Genomic DNA, 20,093 nt, shown 5'->3' on the forward strand with positions numbered 1-20,093 from the left:
ATAATTTTGATATTATGAATCAACAATGACTTTTTTATGTATATTTGCACCACAGCACTGTTGAAAAGTCCGTTCTGAATCGCCATTAGAATGCAGAAGTCTCCAGTGTCAGCTGTAACTTGAAATTGTCTCTTTGTGGTTTCCCAGTAACATGATATACTACGTTTCTTTAATTTTTTTTAGAGAGAAAGAATAAAACCGAATCAGTTGAGGGGAAGCCTGACCTGTGAAATTTGACTATAAATACATTAAATGTTGTGAATTGCTTGAAAAGGAGGCACAAAATATAAAGCGTTTTCGTATCACATCATAAGCCTGAATGTTTTATTCTTTACATTCTTGGGCTGGGTTTGGGTTAAAATGAGACAAAACCTTTCTCTTCCCTAAATTCTTTTGTTTTAAAGTATAATTTTCCACACATAGTGGTCATCAGTATGAGCCGATCAAGGCAAAATGATGAAAATGTCTGGACATTATATTTTCAGACAGTTACTGAGGAAAAAAGTTCTGACTCACTAATAAAGTGGTGTAAGGCAGCAGGTTGAGGAAATTTGGACTTGGTAAGACGTGTGGCAACACGAGCAAACTAAGTGTGTGTGTGTGTGTGTGTGTGTGTGTGTGTGTGTGTGTGTGTGTGTGTGTGTGTGTGTGTGTGTGAGTATAAGTGTGTGTGAGTAATGTACTGAGAATGGACTTAAGCAACTGTTTTAATGCACTTCAACCACATTCTGAGGAACTCTTCGATGCCATTAACCACAAAGCACCACATTCTCGTCATCAGTACATTTTACACAAGCTCACAGACCAGTATAAAAAAAAAAAAAGATTAAACTCTGCTCGCACCATCAAAATACCAAAGCTGTCTCACTGAACATGTCATTTTCTTTTATTTAGCATTTATTTCTCAATATTCTCATGCTTGGTTTTTAGTTTTTGGGGTTTTTTTAAACACAAGAATCAAGAAGACAAAATATGACTTCCTCAAATGATGCTTATATTTTATATTTTTATACTTTTTTATTACAGTTATAACTAATGGACAAGGAACTTTAATTCCTGATCGAATGGGGCACATGACTTTCTTTTTCCATCATATAAATCTCTATGGTTGCATCTATCCAGTTATCTAAAGTTGATCTCCCTAGTTTTTAACTATTTATATGTAATTGCTTTTTTACTGGCTGCCAAAAGCACAACCTATCAGATATTTATTTATATTTTTTAGACCCTCCAGTATTTCTTTCCAGTATTCTCGAATATATAAACATTCCCAGAATATATGGTAACGGTTTGCTTTATTAGATTCACAGTTTTGCCAACCGTGACTTTTTTGAATCCCTGGAGATGTTCGTGGCCAGTGATATGACAACCCTAGAAATAAATCAACATTAACCAGTCAGAAAAGAGAGGAAACCATTCTGCGATGCTTTAGTGATTTAGTGAGGAGTACATTTTACAAAGAAACATGTAAATGATACATTTATTTAGTGAGGTTATATAATATATTCAAGATATATCAATTTACGGTGATAGATTTCTTGTACACAACAGGTGACTTTTTACTTTTCAGCCTACAACAACTTTGTCCTCTTGATAGTGCACAGGCAAGTTATTCTCACATGTTATTGTAATTTTCCTTGTGTCCTTATTGCCTTTATATTCACAGTTTGGATATCTTTGATTGGGGTTGCCTTTACATGTGACCACACTGAAAAGACCGTTGCTTTCATAAAGTTTACCACCCACAGACATGCCCGCTCCAGTACACACGGCTTTAACCAGTTCATCTGTGGCCTTTATGAAGGTGTTTCTTTCTTTGCAGCTACTGGTGTAGGGGCCATTCCCTGGGAATCTATTTTGGTTCATTACTCTTGTACAGGCATTTTCCGTCATTGTGCCGAGAATATGTTTATTCTTAAAATCCCTCCAGCTCTGAGCTTCAACAAGCAGTGCACTGCACATCACCAGCAGTAGAACCAGGCTGAACATGCGGATCTCCATGTTGATGCTTCAAAAGGGAAGACAAACAAACTGAACAGGGTGAAAAACTAACACGACATGAGAACGGGGCTGAATGAAATCAAGATAAAAGCTATAGTGAAGTCAAATTCATTGATTTATTGATCAATTCGTCAGACTTTAACAAAACCAGGTGAATAAAATACATTTTATGGATAAATAGAACACCTGGATTTTCTTTAGCAAACTGCCAGCTCCATGTAGATATGCTTAACATGGATGGGACTGTTACAGAATCCATAGCGTATTGTAACAAGTACATTAATATAGATCTTCACTACTATTCGAAAAACTAAACAATCAGAATGCAGCTCTTTGGAATTCCATTAAGACAATCCGTATTAATTAGCATCAGCTGAGACGAAGCTAAGATGAGGATCTGGTAATATTTTAAACCAAAATATTAAAATATTTACCTCAGAAATGATGGATTCGGAAGACAAATGCGAATCGCTGAGCAAGTGTTTTTCCTCTGGTGCTGTAAATTCAGAAATATTTGTACACATCTCTCTTCACACTTTATATACCGTTTCATCCAGACTTTAAACCTATAATTTATGCGTTCATCTGTCTAAACATTAATGGGTGGTGATGTTAGTCGTCTTGCTTGATTAATTCTTAGACAAACATTTCACAGAATCTAGGAAGCTGTGCAATACAAAACAAATTTACACAGACGGATATCGAGAACTGCAGCTAATTCCCTGCTAAGACATTGACTGTTGGATGATTGTTGTTGACAGTTTGAGTATTTAATAAAATCTCATTGGATTTATACGTTTATAAAAATAAAAACAGATGGTGTGATTGGTTTTAAAACACCCTGAGGTCAGATTGGATAGATCTTACGGCTAGTTTACAGTGACTGCCTTTCAAAGGAAACACGTCTTGGCATTTTGCTTAAAAAAACAATAAACTTGAAATACACACAAGGAATGTATGTGTTAAAATAAAACCTGGTTGGTTTCTAATATTTGCCATCATTAATAAACTAATTGACTTTATGTTTGTTTATGTTCCACTTGTTCAAACACCATTGGGTGTTGATATTTAATCCATCTTTCACTTGGCAGCTGTACTTCTTAATCAAATATTTCAAAGAATCCAAGTTCCTTCTTCCTTATACCTGTCATTGTATTGGATTATCAAGTTACTGAAAAAAAGCATCCTGAAATCCTCCATCACTGCCTGCTTCAGCAATTCTGCCCACACAGAGAGTGAAAATGGATATATATTAATAAATAAATATTATTACAATATTGCCTAATAGCAATTCCGACCTTCTTTCTCGCAATTGCGACTATATTTATTGCGATTCTGACTTTATTTCTCGTGATTCAGACTTTTTTCCTTGTTATTTTAACTTTCAGGCCAATCAGGCTGCGTCACCCCCTCTGTAGTGCCAAAGTGTAACTTTACACATTGAAAATGGAACAGGCTAAAATTAATTGGTCGATCTGTGAAACAATGGATAAAATTATAGAGGACTATTTTGAGTGTGGGTTCAACAAAATGTTCTGTGCCGTACGGTACCTGAACAGACTAAGCTCCTGTCTGCAATGTACACACACTTGTATTTTTAAAATTAAAGCGGGATTAGACGTGATAGCTCAAGCTAGCTCTTAGTTGTTAGAAAGACTCAGAATTGGCAGAAATAAAGTTGGAATTGCAAGAAAAAAAGACAAATTTAAAAAAAAAAAAATTTTTACTATCGGTTATGAACACTAGGTGTCACTGTCCCGCTACACAGAATATCAATAAAGTCCTTTGTTAACGATTTTATATATATCAAAATAAAGAGTCTTCCCGTGGGCTCACCACCTGCAGGAGGGACCGTAAGGGACGGTGCTATGAGGATTGGGCAGCAGTCGGAGGCAGGGGCCTGCTTAAACTGCTGCCCCCGCGACCCAAATTACGGATAAGCGGGAGAAAATGAGTGAATGAATGAAAATAAAGAGTATTTCGCTTTATAAATATAGAGAAAAGAGGACATTGTCTTCCTGTAATATTGTACAATGTGATTTGATAAGAGAATATATTAAGCAAACGATTAAGCAAGGAACGGCATACAAATAAATCTACATGTCCCAGTCAGAAAAGAGAGAGAATGGTTTTATGATGCTTTATTGATTTAATGAAGAGTACAGGTATTGATTTTAAAGTTTATAGATGATATTTGTAAAAGTGTTTTATTTTTTTATTTATTTTTTACTTTTCAGCCAACAACAACTTTGTCTTCTTGATAGTGCACAGGCAACTTATTCTCACATGTGATTGTAATTCTCCTCATGTCCTCGTTGCCTTTATATTCACACTTTGGATATCTTTGATTGGGGTTGCCGGTACACGTGACCACACTGAAAGGAAGGTCGCTTTTATAAAGTTTACCACCCACAGGCTTTCCCGCTCCAGTACACACTGCTTTAACCTGTTGATCTGTGGCCTTTATGAAGCTGTTTCTTTCTTTGCAGCTGTTGACATAGGGGCCATTTCCTGGGAGTTTCTTTTGGTTCATTACTTTTGTACAGGCATTCTTCGTCATTTTGCCAAAGATATGTTTATTCTTGAAATCCCCCCAGCTCTGGGCTTCAGTAAGCAGTGCGCTGCACATCACCAGCAGCAGAACCAGGCCGAACATACGGATCTCCATGTTGATGCTTCTGAGAAGAAGACAAACAAATTAAACAGGTTGCACAAAATAATATATTAGAATGGGGCTGACAGAAATCAAAGTTTTCAAGTTCAACTGGCCAGCAGGAAGAGTCAAATGAAAAAAAAAAAAAGGGTTTTGGTCATGAATCTAAAATTGTTTTCATTAAAGCAGTTTCATCTTCTCACTTACGTTATAAATAGTTATTCTCTGAGCACACCAACTTGTTCTTTTCTCTTTTACACCTCCTACCAGCAACTGGAATGAATTAGATTTTTGTATGGCAAAAACAAAATGAGAACGACAGTAGAGAGCAAGTGAATCAATATATTTACCTCAAAAACAAAGGATTCAGAAGACAAAGGCGAAAACAAGCGTCTTTCCTCTGGTGCAGAAATGTGTGTTAAAGCACGAGTCTCTCCTCACACCTTATATACTATTTCATTCACCTTATTTACCTGTTTCAAGATTGGTGGTGATAATGGACTTGCAGATAGCAGGTGTAATTCACCGTCAACATTCCCATGGATCCAGTTCCTGCTTCCTTCTTGCACTTAATCGTCCTGTTAATCATTTCTAAAATATATATATTTTTAATAACACACTCATAATGATTTACAGTGCTGCCACTCGACACAGGTAATCAGCTTCAAGGCTTGATGTGCTTGGCTCCGATGTCTCTGATGAACAATTGTATTAGAGACATACAAAGATAAAAGATAATGTGTATAAAGTGTTACAGTGAAAGGTAGCACATATAGAGCTAAACATGGATTTATGACGTGAACTGTGAAACGGGAGTCTGTACGACTGCAGGAAGTTTTTTAATTCTGGAATCAGCCAAGTACCTAAAATGACTCATATACTTTTAGTAAAAACTTTATCTTGGTCACAGGATTCATTTAATGAGCAATTCAAACAATTATTCAAGTTCAAAACACAAATAAAATGCAGACTCAGTAAAAGTTCAAATCAGAAGATCGGAATCACACGGAACACTATCTAGAGTTCATAGAGAATGTTGTGGGGACAAGATAAACCTGCAGTTAATGATTTCTATAAGCGAAAACATCTTGTGGCCAAAGAAGAATGGTCAGACTGCTCTTATAATTACTCTTTACAACCGTACTAAGCAGAAAAGCATCTCAGAACGCACAGCCTGGTGACTGTTGAACACAAGTAGCTATAATTGTTATGGACATCTTGGAAGATTCCACTCCAGACCACCAGAGAGCACCCCCTTGTTATGGCCACCTGGGACTACATCCCTCAAAGCTCATGTATTTTAAATTTTTCTTTGTTTAAATAGTAATGTGTCACTATTCGATCCGTACCAGAAACACGATTTGTAAATCGCATGTACGAAAACTCAGGTCTTGTTCTGCGAAAGTCTAGCGATATGGATTCTGTTGTATGCCGATGTATGTACAGCGTCAAAACGTTTTCATAAAAGGAGAAATTGATGAAAATTCCGCATGAATGAATGAATGAATGATGAATGGAATGAATAAATATATAACGTGTGTTTTTGTGAAATAAGTAGAACATATCTTTAGAAAATGAAATATTGAATGTACTAACACACACTCTTATATACAAATCTGTATTACCCAAATCGGGTCTAAGAAGTGTAAACTATAAAATAAATTTAGTTTAATTTTATTTACTCAATTTTATCAATTACTCAATTTAAGCAATATCATTTAATTAATATATTTTAACAAGAAAATGTTTTTATACCAAGAGAATCATTAGTAAAGAACTATTTCAGGTCTGGTGTGTCAGACAGTATAATAAATACCCAAACTGTGCACCAATTAGTGTAATTCCTGCTTTGACTTCCTTTTATTTGTTTTATCATTTCACCTGTTCAAACAGCATTGGGTATTGATATTTGTCATCTTCCACACCGCAGCTGTGCTTCTCAGTCAAATATTTCCCTGGGTTTAGGTTCCAGCCTCCTTATAGTGCACCTGTTATATGTCCTGCTTCTTCAAGTTCATCTCTGTTTGTTTGTTGTTTTTTCTTTGTTTGGCCAATAGGACTGGAACAACCATATGTTTTCAGGTGTAGTAGGTTAAAAACTTTTCACATCACCTGAACTTGAAACCAAAACTGTTCCAGTATGGCAATGCCCTCAGAGATGCGAATTAATGAAATACAAATACTTCATCACTGTACTTAAGTAGATTTTTCTGGTATCAAGCACAAAGCAGTAAGAAGTCTGGGTTTAACGTGATGAGACAGAGGGAGTCAGTGATGTAAACATGATTGAGAACAGAGACATTCCTGATCACCTGATCATCATCTTTTCTCTGCTTGTGTTTTATATGGTGGATCTTCAGACTGGATACATTCATTATTTAACAAAATGTGAAATTGTGTTGTATTAATATATTAATATAATGTGAGGTTCAGTTACCAGCGTGACACTAAAACAGGTAGCAGTATGACTACTTTTTACTAAAGTACATGTCAGAGCCCAAAATTCTTTACTTCACCTTGAGTGAAAAAGTGCAGTCAGAACTTCAACTTCTACCAGAGTCTTTTAAAACATGAGTATCTGTTCTTCTACCTAAATGAAGGATGTGTGTACTTTTGGCACCTCTGATGCCGTTGTGCAAAAAGCCAGATTCATGAATTGATAGATTAAATGGGTAGATCTTGAGTGGCCTGCTAAAGAGGTCTGACTTCAAATCTCTTGAGCACCTTTGGAATGAATGTTTGACTGCACCCCAGACCTCCTCATCTCACCTATATCAGTATCTGACTTTACTAACACCAGTGTAGCTGAATGAATCACACATAAATCTCCACAAGCACACTCCAAAATCCAGTGGAACATCTAATAGTGTATCCTGCTTCATTATAAAGAATAAATGGAACTGATTATCTTTGAAACACGAATAAAAGAGGTTGTTTGCTGTTTCTTTACATTTATTTTGGATTTTAGTAAAGACCAAACAAAAGCAGGAAAAAAATTCAACTAGTTTTTTTCTTTATTGATTTGATCAAGGAAATTCGAAATAGATGTACAATTTATTTAAACTGAAATGCATAGAAATTATACAGAAAACTTTTATATATCTTATATTTGTTGAATAGTTAAACAAATTGCTACTAAAAAAGATGTATTGTGTGTGTAGGTAGTACAGAGAAATAAAAGGCTTCATTACAACTACCACAGTGATTTTTACTGTAAAAATTGACAAATAAAAATAGGAACAATAAGCATTCATTGAGGATTGTTATACATTGGTTTGGCTGCAGATTGATCAGATATGCATTCTGAATCCCTTTCAAAGTTTCAGCCTACAACAATGTAGCCTTCATCATAATGCACAGGCCAACCCTGGTCACATGCAATCCGAATGCGCCGATTGTCCTTTTTACCTTTTTTGTATTCACATTTTGGCCGTCTTTCACCACTCTGTAGTTTACAAGTGACCACAGGGAAAGCCGGGGTGCTTGTATAATAACCAGTGGCTATGCCGCACACGGCCTTGACTTGTTCCGCCGTGGCTCGTATGAAGGTGTTGACTTCTTTGCAGTTGTTGCTGTCACCATCAGTGATTTCCCTCTTACTGATCTCGCTGGTACACCAACTCTCGGCCATAAACCCATAAACATGCTGATTCAGGAAGTTTCTGTAGCGGGGCATCACGTTAGCAGGCTGGGCTTCAGCAAACAACACAGTGCCCAACACCAACAGCGAAACCAGGCCGACCCTCCTTAACATGTCCATGATGACGCCTCTGGAGAAACAAACAAACAAATGACACAAACTGAGAAGATTGTCGTATCAGTTCCCATGTCCTTTTTTCCATCTGTAAATCAGCCTGTTGTTTCTTAAATTCAATCCTTTATTTCAATTTGTTTATTTTGAGGGACACAATGTACAAAGTGATGTTAAGTGTCTATAACTAAACATCTGATGGAAAAATATCAGCAATTTATGTGGAGCTATTTAAGTCCCTGAGTGTTTTTTAATTTGTGGAGCTTTGCGGGTCCACATGTCTGAAGTAGAAAAACTGACCAATCAGAATGGATAATTCAAAAAAACTCTATGAAGCGTTAACACAGTCCATATTAACAACAACTGGGATGAATTTGTATGGCAAAAACAAAATGAGAATGACAATAGCGAGCAAGTAAATCAATATATTTACCTCAAATACGAAGAATTCAGAAGACAAAGGCGAAAGGTTTTGTTTTCAAAAAGTAACTTTTAATTTTGACTGTAAAACATAATGTCAAAATTACATATTAATGACAAAAATGACTAAATTCTGTAAGAGACGAGCGGAATAAGATATTGGATATTACGTGTTTAGTGCTTCTATAACAAGTAACCTTTAACAGCACATACAGTACTTAACATGCAGTATAAGAGTATTGGCAAATAAAATCAGATTACCTTAATAGACAAGTTCACAATTGATCTCAACAGTGGAAAGGGAAAGCTACTTTTAAGAACTTCCCAAAAGTGGCTAGAATTTATACACAGTCTCCCTCCGGTGTTTGGAGGTGAAATTTGGAATCAAGCCAAAAATAAATAAATAAATAATTCAAAGTACAATCTTGCGTAGCAAATACTCTGTAGTGCCAAGAACCACACGGTCAAGCAGAAACTGAATTCCTCATGCACTTTCTGTGAAAGAGTGCTATACATAATCCTTGTGTCGAGGTCGAGAACTAATTTTTACATCAAACATCAGAAAGGTGAACCAGTGTGAGCTCAGTGACTTTGGATGTGGTGTGTGTAGGGTTTTTATTCAATTTAAATGTGTATAAAATGTGCTAGTTTGGTGCAAAGCTGGAAGGACTTTGCATGGTCTTTTTATTTAGGATTGCATTTCTCTTGCATTTGAGAAAAACAATCAAAACGGTGAATAGAGTAGCGGAGTCACGGAACAAAGGTTTTTGGAGCTATTGGCTGATGAAAACATGCCCAAAGTTGACTGGTGGCATTTACTTTGGGTTTTCTGTGTGTTTAGGGGGTTTTAACATGTTCTAGCTCTCCTGACCCGAGATTGTCCCAATCTACATAGTTTGTACCCTCCAACTATAACAACCAAACCAAACCATTTCCAGCATCACAATCGTCCTGTGCACAAAGCCAGCCACAAACCTTTGGCCATATAGATGAACTTATTTCAAAATAAAGTTTATGAGAATCTTAATTTTTATTAATTATTTTAAATATTATCTTTAAAACACTAATAAAAAAGAACACTGTTTGCTGTTTACAACATTACTTTATTGCTTTGGGGAAACATTTTTTAATAGATTTCATACAAATGAAGAGTAATGTAGATTCCTAAATCCTCGGAAATGATACATTACACTCAAGTCTTACCTCGTTATATATTACGTTTTTTCGTACTATTCCCGAGGATTTCTTTAAAATAAGACAGAGAAATCAAATAAACTGTAAAAATACAAATTAAAATAAAAACAATACGTTTTCAGATGGTGTCAAAATGGCAACTTTTGAGCAGGATCTTCATCTTTTGAAAGAGGGAGAAGTCCGCATGAGCCAAATCTGGAGAGTAGGGAGGGGGCGGAAGTGGGATCATGTGGATTGTTCTCCGACGATCATCATGCACAAGTTGGCGAATAGTTTTGACATTTTCGGAGCTCGTCAAAGTTCTTCCTGATTTCTCACTGTCTTGAAGCTCTAAAAGTGCGCATGCCGTTTGAAATGTAATAATGTTTTATTGAACTGTTGAATGTTTTCTGCGACTTCTTTGTTATAAAGGACGACTGGGAAATATATTTTACAGCATGTTTTTAAACGTGATAACTTTCACAGTAAAATCTTACTTTTTGTTAAATATTAAAAAAAATGGTTAAAAAGGAGATTTATAGTTATTTAATGAATTTACTGCTGGTTTCTGTTAAAAAGAGTTTTACCAAAAAAAATCGTCCTACTATGAGAGAGTCCTACTGTGGAATTGATGGACAATAGATATTTATAAAATGGAGTAAATAACAGCATTTGTAAATCATAAAGTGGAACAATTTGCTTTGTACTCGGACAAATAGACCAAATATGAAACATCTCATAGACTGTATTTTATTTTTTTATTAAAATTCATGATGTAAAAAAAGATCACGTTCTATATGTACATAGTTTTCTATTTTTTCTTATTTTTTCTTATCAATATCTCTGATGAACAGATGTGCAGTAAACATAAATGTAATGCGTATATGTATATTTTGGCATATACTATAAAGATGTGTGTGTTTGTTTATAAATGTATTCAGTTATATAAGGTCTGACATACATCTGATGGGAATCAGACTCAAAAACATAAACAGTCAAAGGTTGAGCAATTGGCAAACAAATTCTAGGACAAAAACGAGAATGAGTGACGGGAAACAGGACTGGGGTTATTTGCCAGAACAGGTTGTGAGAGGCCGAGCCATCGGCCCCTCTCACAAGCAGATTGTGGAAGAAGGCCATGCTGACCAGGCCCCAGACATGTACTAGATTTGGAAAACCACCATATCAGCGTCTGCATGAACAGGTCTTGGGAATCCCCCTTGGGGTCAGGTGCCCACATAGATTTGTCCTTATAGTGTATATACAACCCACTTTCACAACAAATTATTTAACTGTGATTTCCAAAAAGCTTGACCTTATCAAGACTGATAAGGTCCACTGCAGGAGGAGTCTGGGGTTGAATCGAGGGCAGCGAAGTCGATGCCTTGCCCTGATCATCATATGCCTCTTCCAGCTAAATCAATCATGTCAAGTGAGTTTTCAGAGTTTTACTGTAAGCAAACACTCCAGATCAAATAGTTCCACTGAACTTTGGATTCTTTTCTAAAGAATCTCACTCCCCCCAAGAGGTAAAAGGGAAGAGCAGGTGGAAGTCGTGTTCTGCACCAGTAACTCTATTTAAAGTCTATGTAAAAAAAGAAAAAGGAAAAAGAGCTGCTGTTGTCTTCAAGTGTGGCCCTGAACTGCTCCGCTGTACACGCAGTTCAGATTCGGTTACATTAATCAGTCATTTGCAATAAAATATTTTATGAAGTGAACTGAAAATGTGGATTTATTATTATTATTTTAGTGCTAGAACTTTAGTAATGAAGGGATACAGTCAGTCTAATACAAATCAATTCCATATTTATTTATAGAGCGCTTATAATCATAAAGGCACTATTTCAGTAAACAAGTGATAAAGGCAGCAGTGATGGAACTATAATTAATGGACATTCTGTGTCTTGATGAGAACTGGTTCCCCTTTGAGTCTGGTTCTTCTCAAGATCTTAGAAAGTTTTTCGTTGCCACTGTCGCTACTGGCTCGCTCATTAGCGATTAGAAATTGAGGAGGTTGTAGCTCCGTAGTTAGGCTGTTGGATCAGGAGGTTGTAATTTCAAATCCCAGCACCACCAAACCGCATTTAGTGGACCATTAAGCAAGTCCCTTGGTTGTATAAATACTATAATTGTTTTTAGGATTTAAGTTGGGGTTCTTGTCTACTTTTCTTACCCTTGTTTCTTCTCTCTGTGTTTTTCTGTTTTTCACCACTAGACGTCGCTATTATGACTTTTCTCTCTGCCTTTTCCTGCCGCCGCTTCCTATCAGCCCTCAATGTTTCCACCTGTGTCTCGTCATCCATGGTTTATGCTTTAAGTCCCCCTTTTGTGTCCGTTTTTTGTTGATTCGTTGATGTTGGATGGTTATTTTGCCGTGTTTGGTTCACCTGTTTCTCCTGCCTATTCATGTTTTGTTTTTGTAACTGAACCACTAAAGTAAATGTGTGTTAGTGCTCAGAAAATTGTCCATATAATATAAATACTGCACATGTAATCAGTTGGTGGTTTTGCAGAAGTTATTTGTGCAAAAGGTTTCAATAAAAATGTTGATTTGAGTGTGTGTCTGAGTCTGGGTCAGTTTAATCCATTCGTATTGAGGGGTCAAATGACTCGAATAGAAATTGGTAAACAATTTGGAAGTAAAGGCCTGAATTCTTCTGTATCTCTTTCCAGATGGCAGGAGTGTTACGAGTGTGTGTGGTTTTGTAAAGGTTTCAACCCAAAGGTCGTCTCTTTTTCTCTTAGCCTTATATACAATCTGATAGCGTTAAAAAAGACCCCCCGATTTCCCAGTGTACTCATCCGTTTGCCGTTGTTTGGTTTCGGAATGTGGTGTGTTTGTGTAAAAGTAGAGAAATGTGTGACGACGTTTCAGGGAACCTGTGCAGACATGGAGAAAAGTAGGCGTGTGACATGGGTTCAGGAATTTGAGGGCCAAGCGAGGGCATGTCACGGAGAAGGTGTTTTACTGCGGAGCAAATAAACTTTTTTTATCAGAAAATAAGCAGTGTATGTTGTAAATACAGAGCAGGGAAACACTCAATTATTTTGCTGATCATGTTTAAAGATCTGGGACGAGTGGACACAGGAACACTGTGGAAACTGTAGTCCAGTACAGAGTGAGACGTTCAATCAATTCAGATATTAATGCAAAAAGACAAGAGTGAGACAGACAAGAACGCTGTTATCTACGGTGCCTTGCATAAGTGTTGACCCTCCCCTCCCCGCCCCCGTACTTTTTTTTGCATTTGGCAGGAAAACCTAGACACGGTGTCAGGTTATGAATTACCCCTGGCCAAAACTTCTCTGTATTTTCCAAGAATTAAATGTTGTTGTTTTTTTTTATATCAGCTATTTCATGTATTCTGAATTTTCTACTGTGTCCTGGTACAATTATGTAATGCAAAAGATTGTATAAACTCATTCTAGGTGTGTTTGGTGTTTTTCTAATGGGATGGAGATCAATAGTAATCTAAAGTGATCTGTTATGATCGTTATAAAACTGTAGGGATGTAGCAACCTACAGTGATCAGTTGTGATCTATATTAATCAGTAATGAGCAAGTGATCTATTGTGAACTGCAGTGATATACATTAAATAGTAGTGATCTCTTGTGATCTCTTGTGATCTATATTAAACCGTAGTAATCTGTAGTGAACTATAGTGGTCTATATTAAATAGTAGTGCGCTAGTGATCTATTGTGAACTTTATTACTCTGCTGTATATTGAACATTAGTGATTCAGTGATCTTTAGTAATCTAAATTAAACAGTAGTAATCTAGTGACCTATAGTGATCGGTAGTGATCTAAATTAAACAGTATTAATCTAGTGACCTATAGTGATCTAAATTAGACAGTAGTAATCTAGTGACCTATAGTGATCGGTAGTGATCTAAATTAAACAGTAGTAATCTAGTGACCTATAGTGATCTAAATTAGACAGTAGTAATCTAGTGACCTATAGTGATCGGTAGTGATCTAAATTAAACAGTAGTAATCTAGTGACCTATAGTGATCTAAATTAGACAGTAGTAATCTAGTGACCTATAGTGATCGATAGTGATCTAAATTAAACAGTAGTAATCTAGTGACCTATAGTGATCGGTAGTGATCTAAACTAAACAGTAGTAATCTAGTGACCTATAGTGATCTTCAGTGATCTAAATTAGACAGTAGTAATCTAGTGACCTATAGTGATCGGTAGTGATCTAAATTAAACAGTAGTAATCTAGTAACCTATAGTGATAGATATTAAACTGTAGTGATAAATTGATCTACAGTGATCAATATTAAATGTTGTTGATTTAGTGATCTGTAGCGATCTATTGTGATCTATAGTGATCTTTAATAAACTGTAGTGATTTAGCGACCTGTAGTAAACTATGGTAATCTGCTGTGATCTATATTAAGTTGTAGTAATGTATTCGAGCTCTGCAGTCATCCGTTGTTTTCTATAAAAGCCTGGCATTTATTTTACATCATATAGCACATAAAGACATTTAAAACAAGGCGTTGATTCATGTATGTAAATGTAATAAATAATCAGTTTTTCATTTTTATTTTCATTCTCTTATATTAAATTTATTTTTATTTATTGATTCATATACACATTTTTTAAATATCTACACTGATGTATTAATTTTATTACTTGTTATACTGGGCAATTTTTTTATTTTGATCAAATTCATTTTATTTTCTCTCTCTGTACTTTTACTCTCTCAGGGGCTCTACGTGCCTGGAGGACCAGAGGAACTTTTCGTTCCCAGAATTCCTCAGAGGAAGGACTTCTTGGTGTTTGTGCAGAACCGCACTATTAAATCCTGCTTTGTACAAAAAAAAAACTTGTTTGTAAAGACATTTACACGAAAATCACTGTTCCGAAACATCAGCCCGCTTCTCCGCTCTCTATCACTCCGTTCATGCCTCCAACCGACCCGCTAGTGGCTAACAAGCTAAACAGGCATATGCTAGCTGCTTCCGGCGCACTTTGATGACGCGACAGTGCTGTTTAATTTGAATATTTAAAGATGTGTACGCATAAAAGTCTTTAGGGAGTTTTTGTGGTGGTTTTTAAATGTATTCGGACCTCATGATACACAAAACGGCTCCGTGACGCGACTGTACGGCTCGCGGATGCTGCGGTGAGTTTGACGTCATCACCCCGCGACGGAATTTTCGACCAATCGGAAGTCAGAAGCGGCCTTCTCGGGGTTTTTATTGTGGAAGCGAAGAAAACACGGGGGTCGCGTCTGCAGCTCGGGTGTGGGGTGTGTTCGCATTCATTCGCGTTTTGTTGTTGTTGATCTTGACTGGTTGGAAAAGGAATGCGCTTTAAAAGCACACGGGATTCGGTTAGTGATCGACGGGGCGCTTGAGTAACGCTAGCGTTGACCGGAGCTCTGAATGGGTTGACGGTGTTTGTGCAGCACCACCGCGCTCACGTTATTTCACGTTAACCAGTCGCAAAAAGCGGAGCCGAGAGAGCGGTTGGATCGAGCGGAATTTCGCGATGAACTCGAAGCGGAACAACGCGGGCGAGAACGGAGGAGGAGGAGGAGGAGGAGGAGGACGCGTGAACCAGGCGAGCAACACCCCGGCGGGCGGCGCGCACCGGAAGCCGGGCGTCGCGAGCTCCCCCGGTAAAGCTGGAGCGCGCGTGGACCGCACCGAGCACCCGCACGACATCAGGAGCACCACCGTGTCCGTGTCCTCACTCAGGTCCCGCCTTGGTCCCACCATCAGGTACGAGTTTCTCTGGTTTCGACCTGAACCGAGTTCGCCAAACTGTTTTAGGGAGACGGTAGCAGATGTTTCTTCCTTTGTCACGTAACTGTGAAGGGTAGGTTTGTTTAGTAGACTAATCATTAGTGATTGGTCCTGTGGTAAATGGTGGTTGGTCGAGGGGAGCAGTAGTTATTAGTGATTGGTTGGTAGGTACAGTGGTGATTAGTGATTGGTTGAGGGAACAGTATCACACTTACAGCAAACGGCACCATCACAAAATATTTTTTCCACCATCAGGTCCGCTCTGTCTTCTGCTGTGGAGACACTGCTGGGCGAGATCGCTGCAGTGATGTCAGAAACCGAGGATGAGCTTCTATCCAAAGAACGTGAGAACGAGAGGCTGAAGGCACGACTGGACACCTCGGAGCGTGAGCTGAAGACGCTGCAGGAATGCCTGTGCAGTGCTCAGAAGCTGATCGATCAGCTGCAGGGTCCGTTCAACACTCATCCCCCGCTGCCTTCTCCCATGCCCGGGCAGCACGGCTACGCCAACCCAGCGCAGCCCCCCAACGCGGGTCGCCTTTCGCACCGCGGGGCAGGGGACGACACCGACCCCCGCTGCTTCTCCAACAGCGAGGCTGAGCTGAGCGGTGCGCTGGGCGACGCCATACATGGTTTTGAAGCCAGAGATGAGTTCAAAAGCTGCCACCTGTCCATCCAGGCGGACGGCACCGTCACCAACAGCTACTACGATCCTATGACTGTGCACGCTTCCGGCATGTGCCACGACGTCAACAGGGCAGGTGAGAGAACCCGCTAAAATATATACGTCTAAAAATATCATACGATCGTTTGAAAGTGTGTACGGAAACGAAAATAACAAAGATTTAAGATGAACGTTGAGGTTGAAGTTGTTCTCGGTTTGCAGGTGAGATGAGCGATCGACGTCTGTCCCACCCTTCATCACACTCTCCCTACGGAGTGAAAGAGGAACAGGTGGGTCCCACCTCAGGTCCGGTGCGTGTCCGAGGTGATGGCGAACACGGTGGCCAGAGCGAGTGTGACCAGGGTTACGGTCACATGGTGGAGGAGCAAGGCGTCCCACGTTCCCGGAGACACACCGCTAAACACACCCCCTCTTCCGGCTCACATAACGGGCCCTCTTCTTCCTCCGCTGGAACTCCTCCCCAGGGTCCGCCCGGCCTCCGTACCTCCTCCAGAGTCGTGTCTGCAACGTCCTCTAGGCAGAGCCCCGGTACGAGCGACTCCTCCCCCGACGGCCGGCGTCATCGGCGCCCACCCACTGAGCTGATGGGCGAGGTGGCCGGCGAGCGTCCTCACCTCTGTCTGGAGTGTGGCAAGACGTTCCGCCTGCTTTCGAGCCTGAAGAAGCACCTGCGCATCCATACGGGCGAGAAGCCGTACCCGTGCAGCGTGTGCGGTCGGCGGTTCCGCGAATCCGGTGCGCTCAAGACGCACCTGCGCATCCACACGGGCGAGAAGCCGTACGCCTGCAGCGAGTGCGGCGCGCGTTTCCGCCACCTGGACGGTTTGCGCAAGCACGGGCGCACGCACACGGGCGAGAAGCCGTACGCCTGCGGTGTGTGCGGCAAACGCCTCAGCCGGCTGCAGCACCTCAAGCACCATCAGCGCATCCACACCGGCGAACGGCCGTGCCGATGCCCTCTGTGCCAGCGCTCGTTCCAGGACGCCGCCAGCCTCAGAAAGCACCTGATCAGCGTGCACCAAGGAGAAGCCGGTGCCGAGGAAGCCCACGAGAGGATGGCGGGCTCCCAGCTCGGAGAGCATGACCTACAGGGCTCTGTGGAGGACGAGGAGATAAGGTTTGAGATGTGGGAGGAAGAGCGCGATGAAGGCGACGCTGCCGTGGACTGCGTGTAGAACCCCAGATCATCGGCATTGAGCAAAAAAAAAAAAAAAAAGCATCCCGGTTTTCTGGAGCGTGTTTTTCCAGAGCGCTTCAATTGTATTATATCCTGATGAGTAACCAGATTCCCGAGAGCCACTGTTGACTGAAGGACTAACGCTTCTGAGGATCGGTTTGCTCGCTGTGACGTGACATGAACGCATTTTCGTTGTCACCATTCTCACAAACGTACTTCCCAGTTCCTGGTTCTATGTCGTAGTTAGTAATAATGTAATATGGGTACAATAGGGAATCAAACTATTTCCATCATGGATACTATTAATAGTCTCTTTCTCTTATGCATACATTCATGTCGCTCCCCCAAAAGCATAAATCAGTTGGGAAATACGAAGAAAAAAAAAAAAAGGCCCTGTGCCCATAAAAAAACTAAAAACGTTCATGTTCGCAATAAATATTTACTTTCCACAATATTCTATTTAAGGTTTGGATTTTTAAACTTGCGATTTCAAAAGTCCTGATATTTTCACAACCTTTTTTTTCCTTTTTGCTCATGATGAATTGCTTCATTTTAGCTCATTTGCATGTAAACATTTTCTGGTCCTGAAATTGCGTTTATCTTTAGCTTGGGTCTTTTTTCTTTTTTTTTCTCATTCTCTCAAACAGCAGCCTGGTTTTGAGTTTTGGTGAAGGAGGTAAAGTCGTTTGTGAGGAAAGAGAGTGGATGTCAAGTGAAGGGCTGAGTAGAATTATGAAAAAATTACATACCACTGCTTTAAAATAGTCTAAAGGGAAAGATAATATTCACGAAAGTATTGATTGGGTCGCGTCGAGTAAACTGTAGTAATTTAGTTTAGAACGACAAAAAAAACTCTCAGACCTGAAAGTTCAAGACGTGATCCAGGCACGTCTTTGTCCCGTAAAGCGAGGGGGTAAAGAGAGAACCCTGTGGTTGAGTCCCTGTCGCTGTGTTTATTGTGAAACAAATGTATAAATAAAGTCTTGAGAAAAGAAACCAAAAAAGAGAAACATGCAGCCCTCTTCTGGTCAATCATTGTAACTGCAGGTTGGAAATTAATAAAGGTGGTGTGTTTTTTGTTTTGTTTTTGTTTTTAAAGCCCTTTTTTTAATACTTCCCGGCTTATTAATCTTCTTATTTTCTTTCTGTACAGTTAATAAATAAACCAAATCCTTATCCTTTTTTTTGGGCAGGAAAACAGTATGTTGAGGTTTATAAAGATAGATTTGGGTTTTTTTTTTTGTTTGCGGTTTATTTTTTCTCATTTCATTTGTCTGTTTTTTAATTTCACCCTTGTTGATATTTCTATTGTTTTTTTTTTTTGTTGCTATTTTTGAGTATAAAAAAAAAAAAGAACCGAGACGTTATAACGTTTAGAACTCTGCTGCCCCCTTGTGGAATCATGAAATAACATGTATTTGTAAAGCTGTTTTTTTTTTTTTTTCTTGTTTGTTTATTTTAATTATATTTCTGTTGTGTATGGCTGAATACAGTATAACTAGAGGAAAAAGTTGATGTCAGAATCTTTAGATTTTCTGCATATTTCAATACCTAGGAAAAAAAAACCCGGGGATGAAAATCTTTAGGTTCTTGTGTACGGATTCAAGAACAGCTTGTTTTTTTTTTTTTTTTTACATTTGTTTTGGATTTAATTCTTGATCTCCTATAAACATTTGTGAATATATATATATATATATATATATATATATAGCATATAAAGCAATGTTCACGTTTTTTTAACAGAAGGTTTTTTTTTTTTTTTTTTTTAAACGCCGTTCACATTTTTGTTGCATGTTTCACTCGATATTCTACCCCGTTACTATCCCGCAAGTTTGTAACCCTTCCCCAATTTATTTTTGTTTTTTGTTTAGTGTATAAAAAATAAATGCTCTGTAGTAGATACTCTAAAACTAATCCCACCATAAGCTGTGTTTTATTAACACTTCCTCTTGTAAATAAACTTTCGATATGTATCTGGTTTTAGTGTTGAATAAATGTGTGTAAATTGAAAGTTTAAAATGTTCCATACAACTGAAAAAATTGTTTTACTGTTACTGTGTTACCTTTTTCTCCCCAATAAAAGCGAGCATGTGGTTTTTTCTTTTTTTGTAAACCGAAGTCATGTCTTTACTCATAAGTACTCAGAACTCCTTCTGGTTGATACCAAGTTGGTGGACATCTGAGCATAAGGTTGATATGTGCTTCTTTGTGAACATCCCATTCCACTTTAATTCTCCATTTGTCTTTATAATAAGCCCCCCTCTTCTGGGAAGATGTTCGGCTGGATTTTTGTGGAGATTGATTCAGCCAAAAAGGTGTTAGTAAAGTCAGGTAGGTGAAGTGAGGATTTATGGACAGTAGAAATTGAAACCAGCACACCTCCCTTACTGACTGACGTCTCGCCAGGTGAGAAGACAGCTGGTCGTATTAGTCCTCAGGATCTTAAAGTCTTGTGCTGCTCAGCTG

General features: G+C 38.8%; 2 protein-coding genes, 1 long non-coding RNA gene and 1 pseudogene across 4 annotated transcripts; 1 reads left to right on the forward strand and 3 right to left on the reverse strand.

Moving 5' to 3' along the window:
- Positions 1–1,566: 1,566 nt before the first annotated feature.
- On the reverse strand, positions 1,567–2,001 carry LOC310720671 (ribonuclease-like 3 pseudogene; annotated as a pseudogene). The gene has a single exon. The product of its transcript is annotated as a ribonuclease-like 3 pseudogene (transcript).
- Positions 2,002–4,127: 2,126 nt separating this feature from the next.
- LOC310720368 lies at positions 4,128–5,958 on the reverse strand. The gene is made up of 2 exons (XR_014531715.1): positions 5,005–5,958; positions 4,128–4,679 (listed from the first exon to the last, which is right to left on the reverse strand). It is a non-coding gene; the product is annotated as an uncharacterized lncRNA (long non-coding RNA).
- A 1,876-nt stretch (positions 5,959–7,834) lies between these two features.
- Positions 7,835–8,869, reverse strand: rnasel2 (ribonuclease like 2). The gene is made up of 2 exons (XM_083530893.1): positions 8,839–8,869; positions 7,835–8,424 (listed from the first exon to the last, which is right to left on the reverse strand). The coding sequence occupies exon 2, from the start codon at positions 8,412–8,414 to the stop codon at positions 7,977–7,979; it is 438 nt and encodes a 145-aa protein (XP_083387019.1). The 5' UTR covers positions 8,415–8,424; positions 8,839–8,869; the 3' UTR covers positions 7,835–7,976.
- A 6,112-nt stretch (positions 8,870–14,981) lies between these two features.
- On the forward strand, positions 14,982–19,740 carry LOC310720560 (uncharacterized protein). The gene is made up of 3 exons (XM_083531217.1): positions 14,982–15,741; positions 16,021–16,526; positions 16,652–19,740. Exons 1-3 carry the CDS (start codon positions 15,509–15,511, stop codon positions 17,623–17,625), a joined length of 1,713 nt encoding a protein of 570 aa, XP_083387343.1. The 5' UTR covers positions 14,982–15,508; the 3' UTR covers positions 17,626–19,740.
- Positions 19,741–20,093: the final 353 nt, after the last annotated feature.

This window comes from Silurus aristotelis (genome assembly GCF_946808225.1).
Source record: "Silurus aristotelis genome assembly, chromosome: 26".
NCBI lineage: Eukaryota > Metazoa > Chordata > Actinopteri > Siluriformes > Siluridae > Silurus > Silurus aristotelis.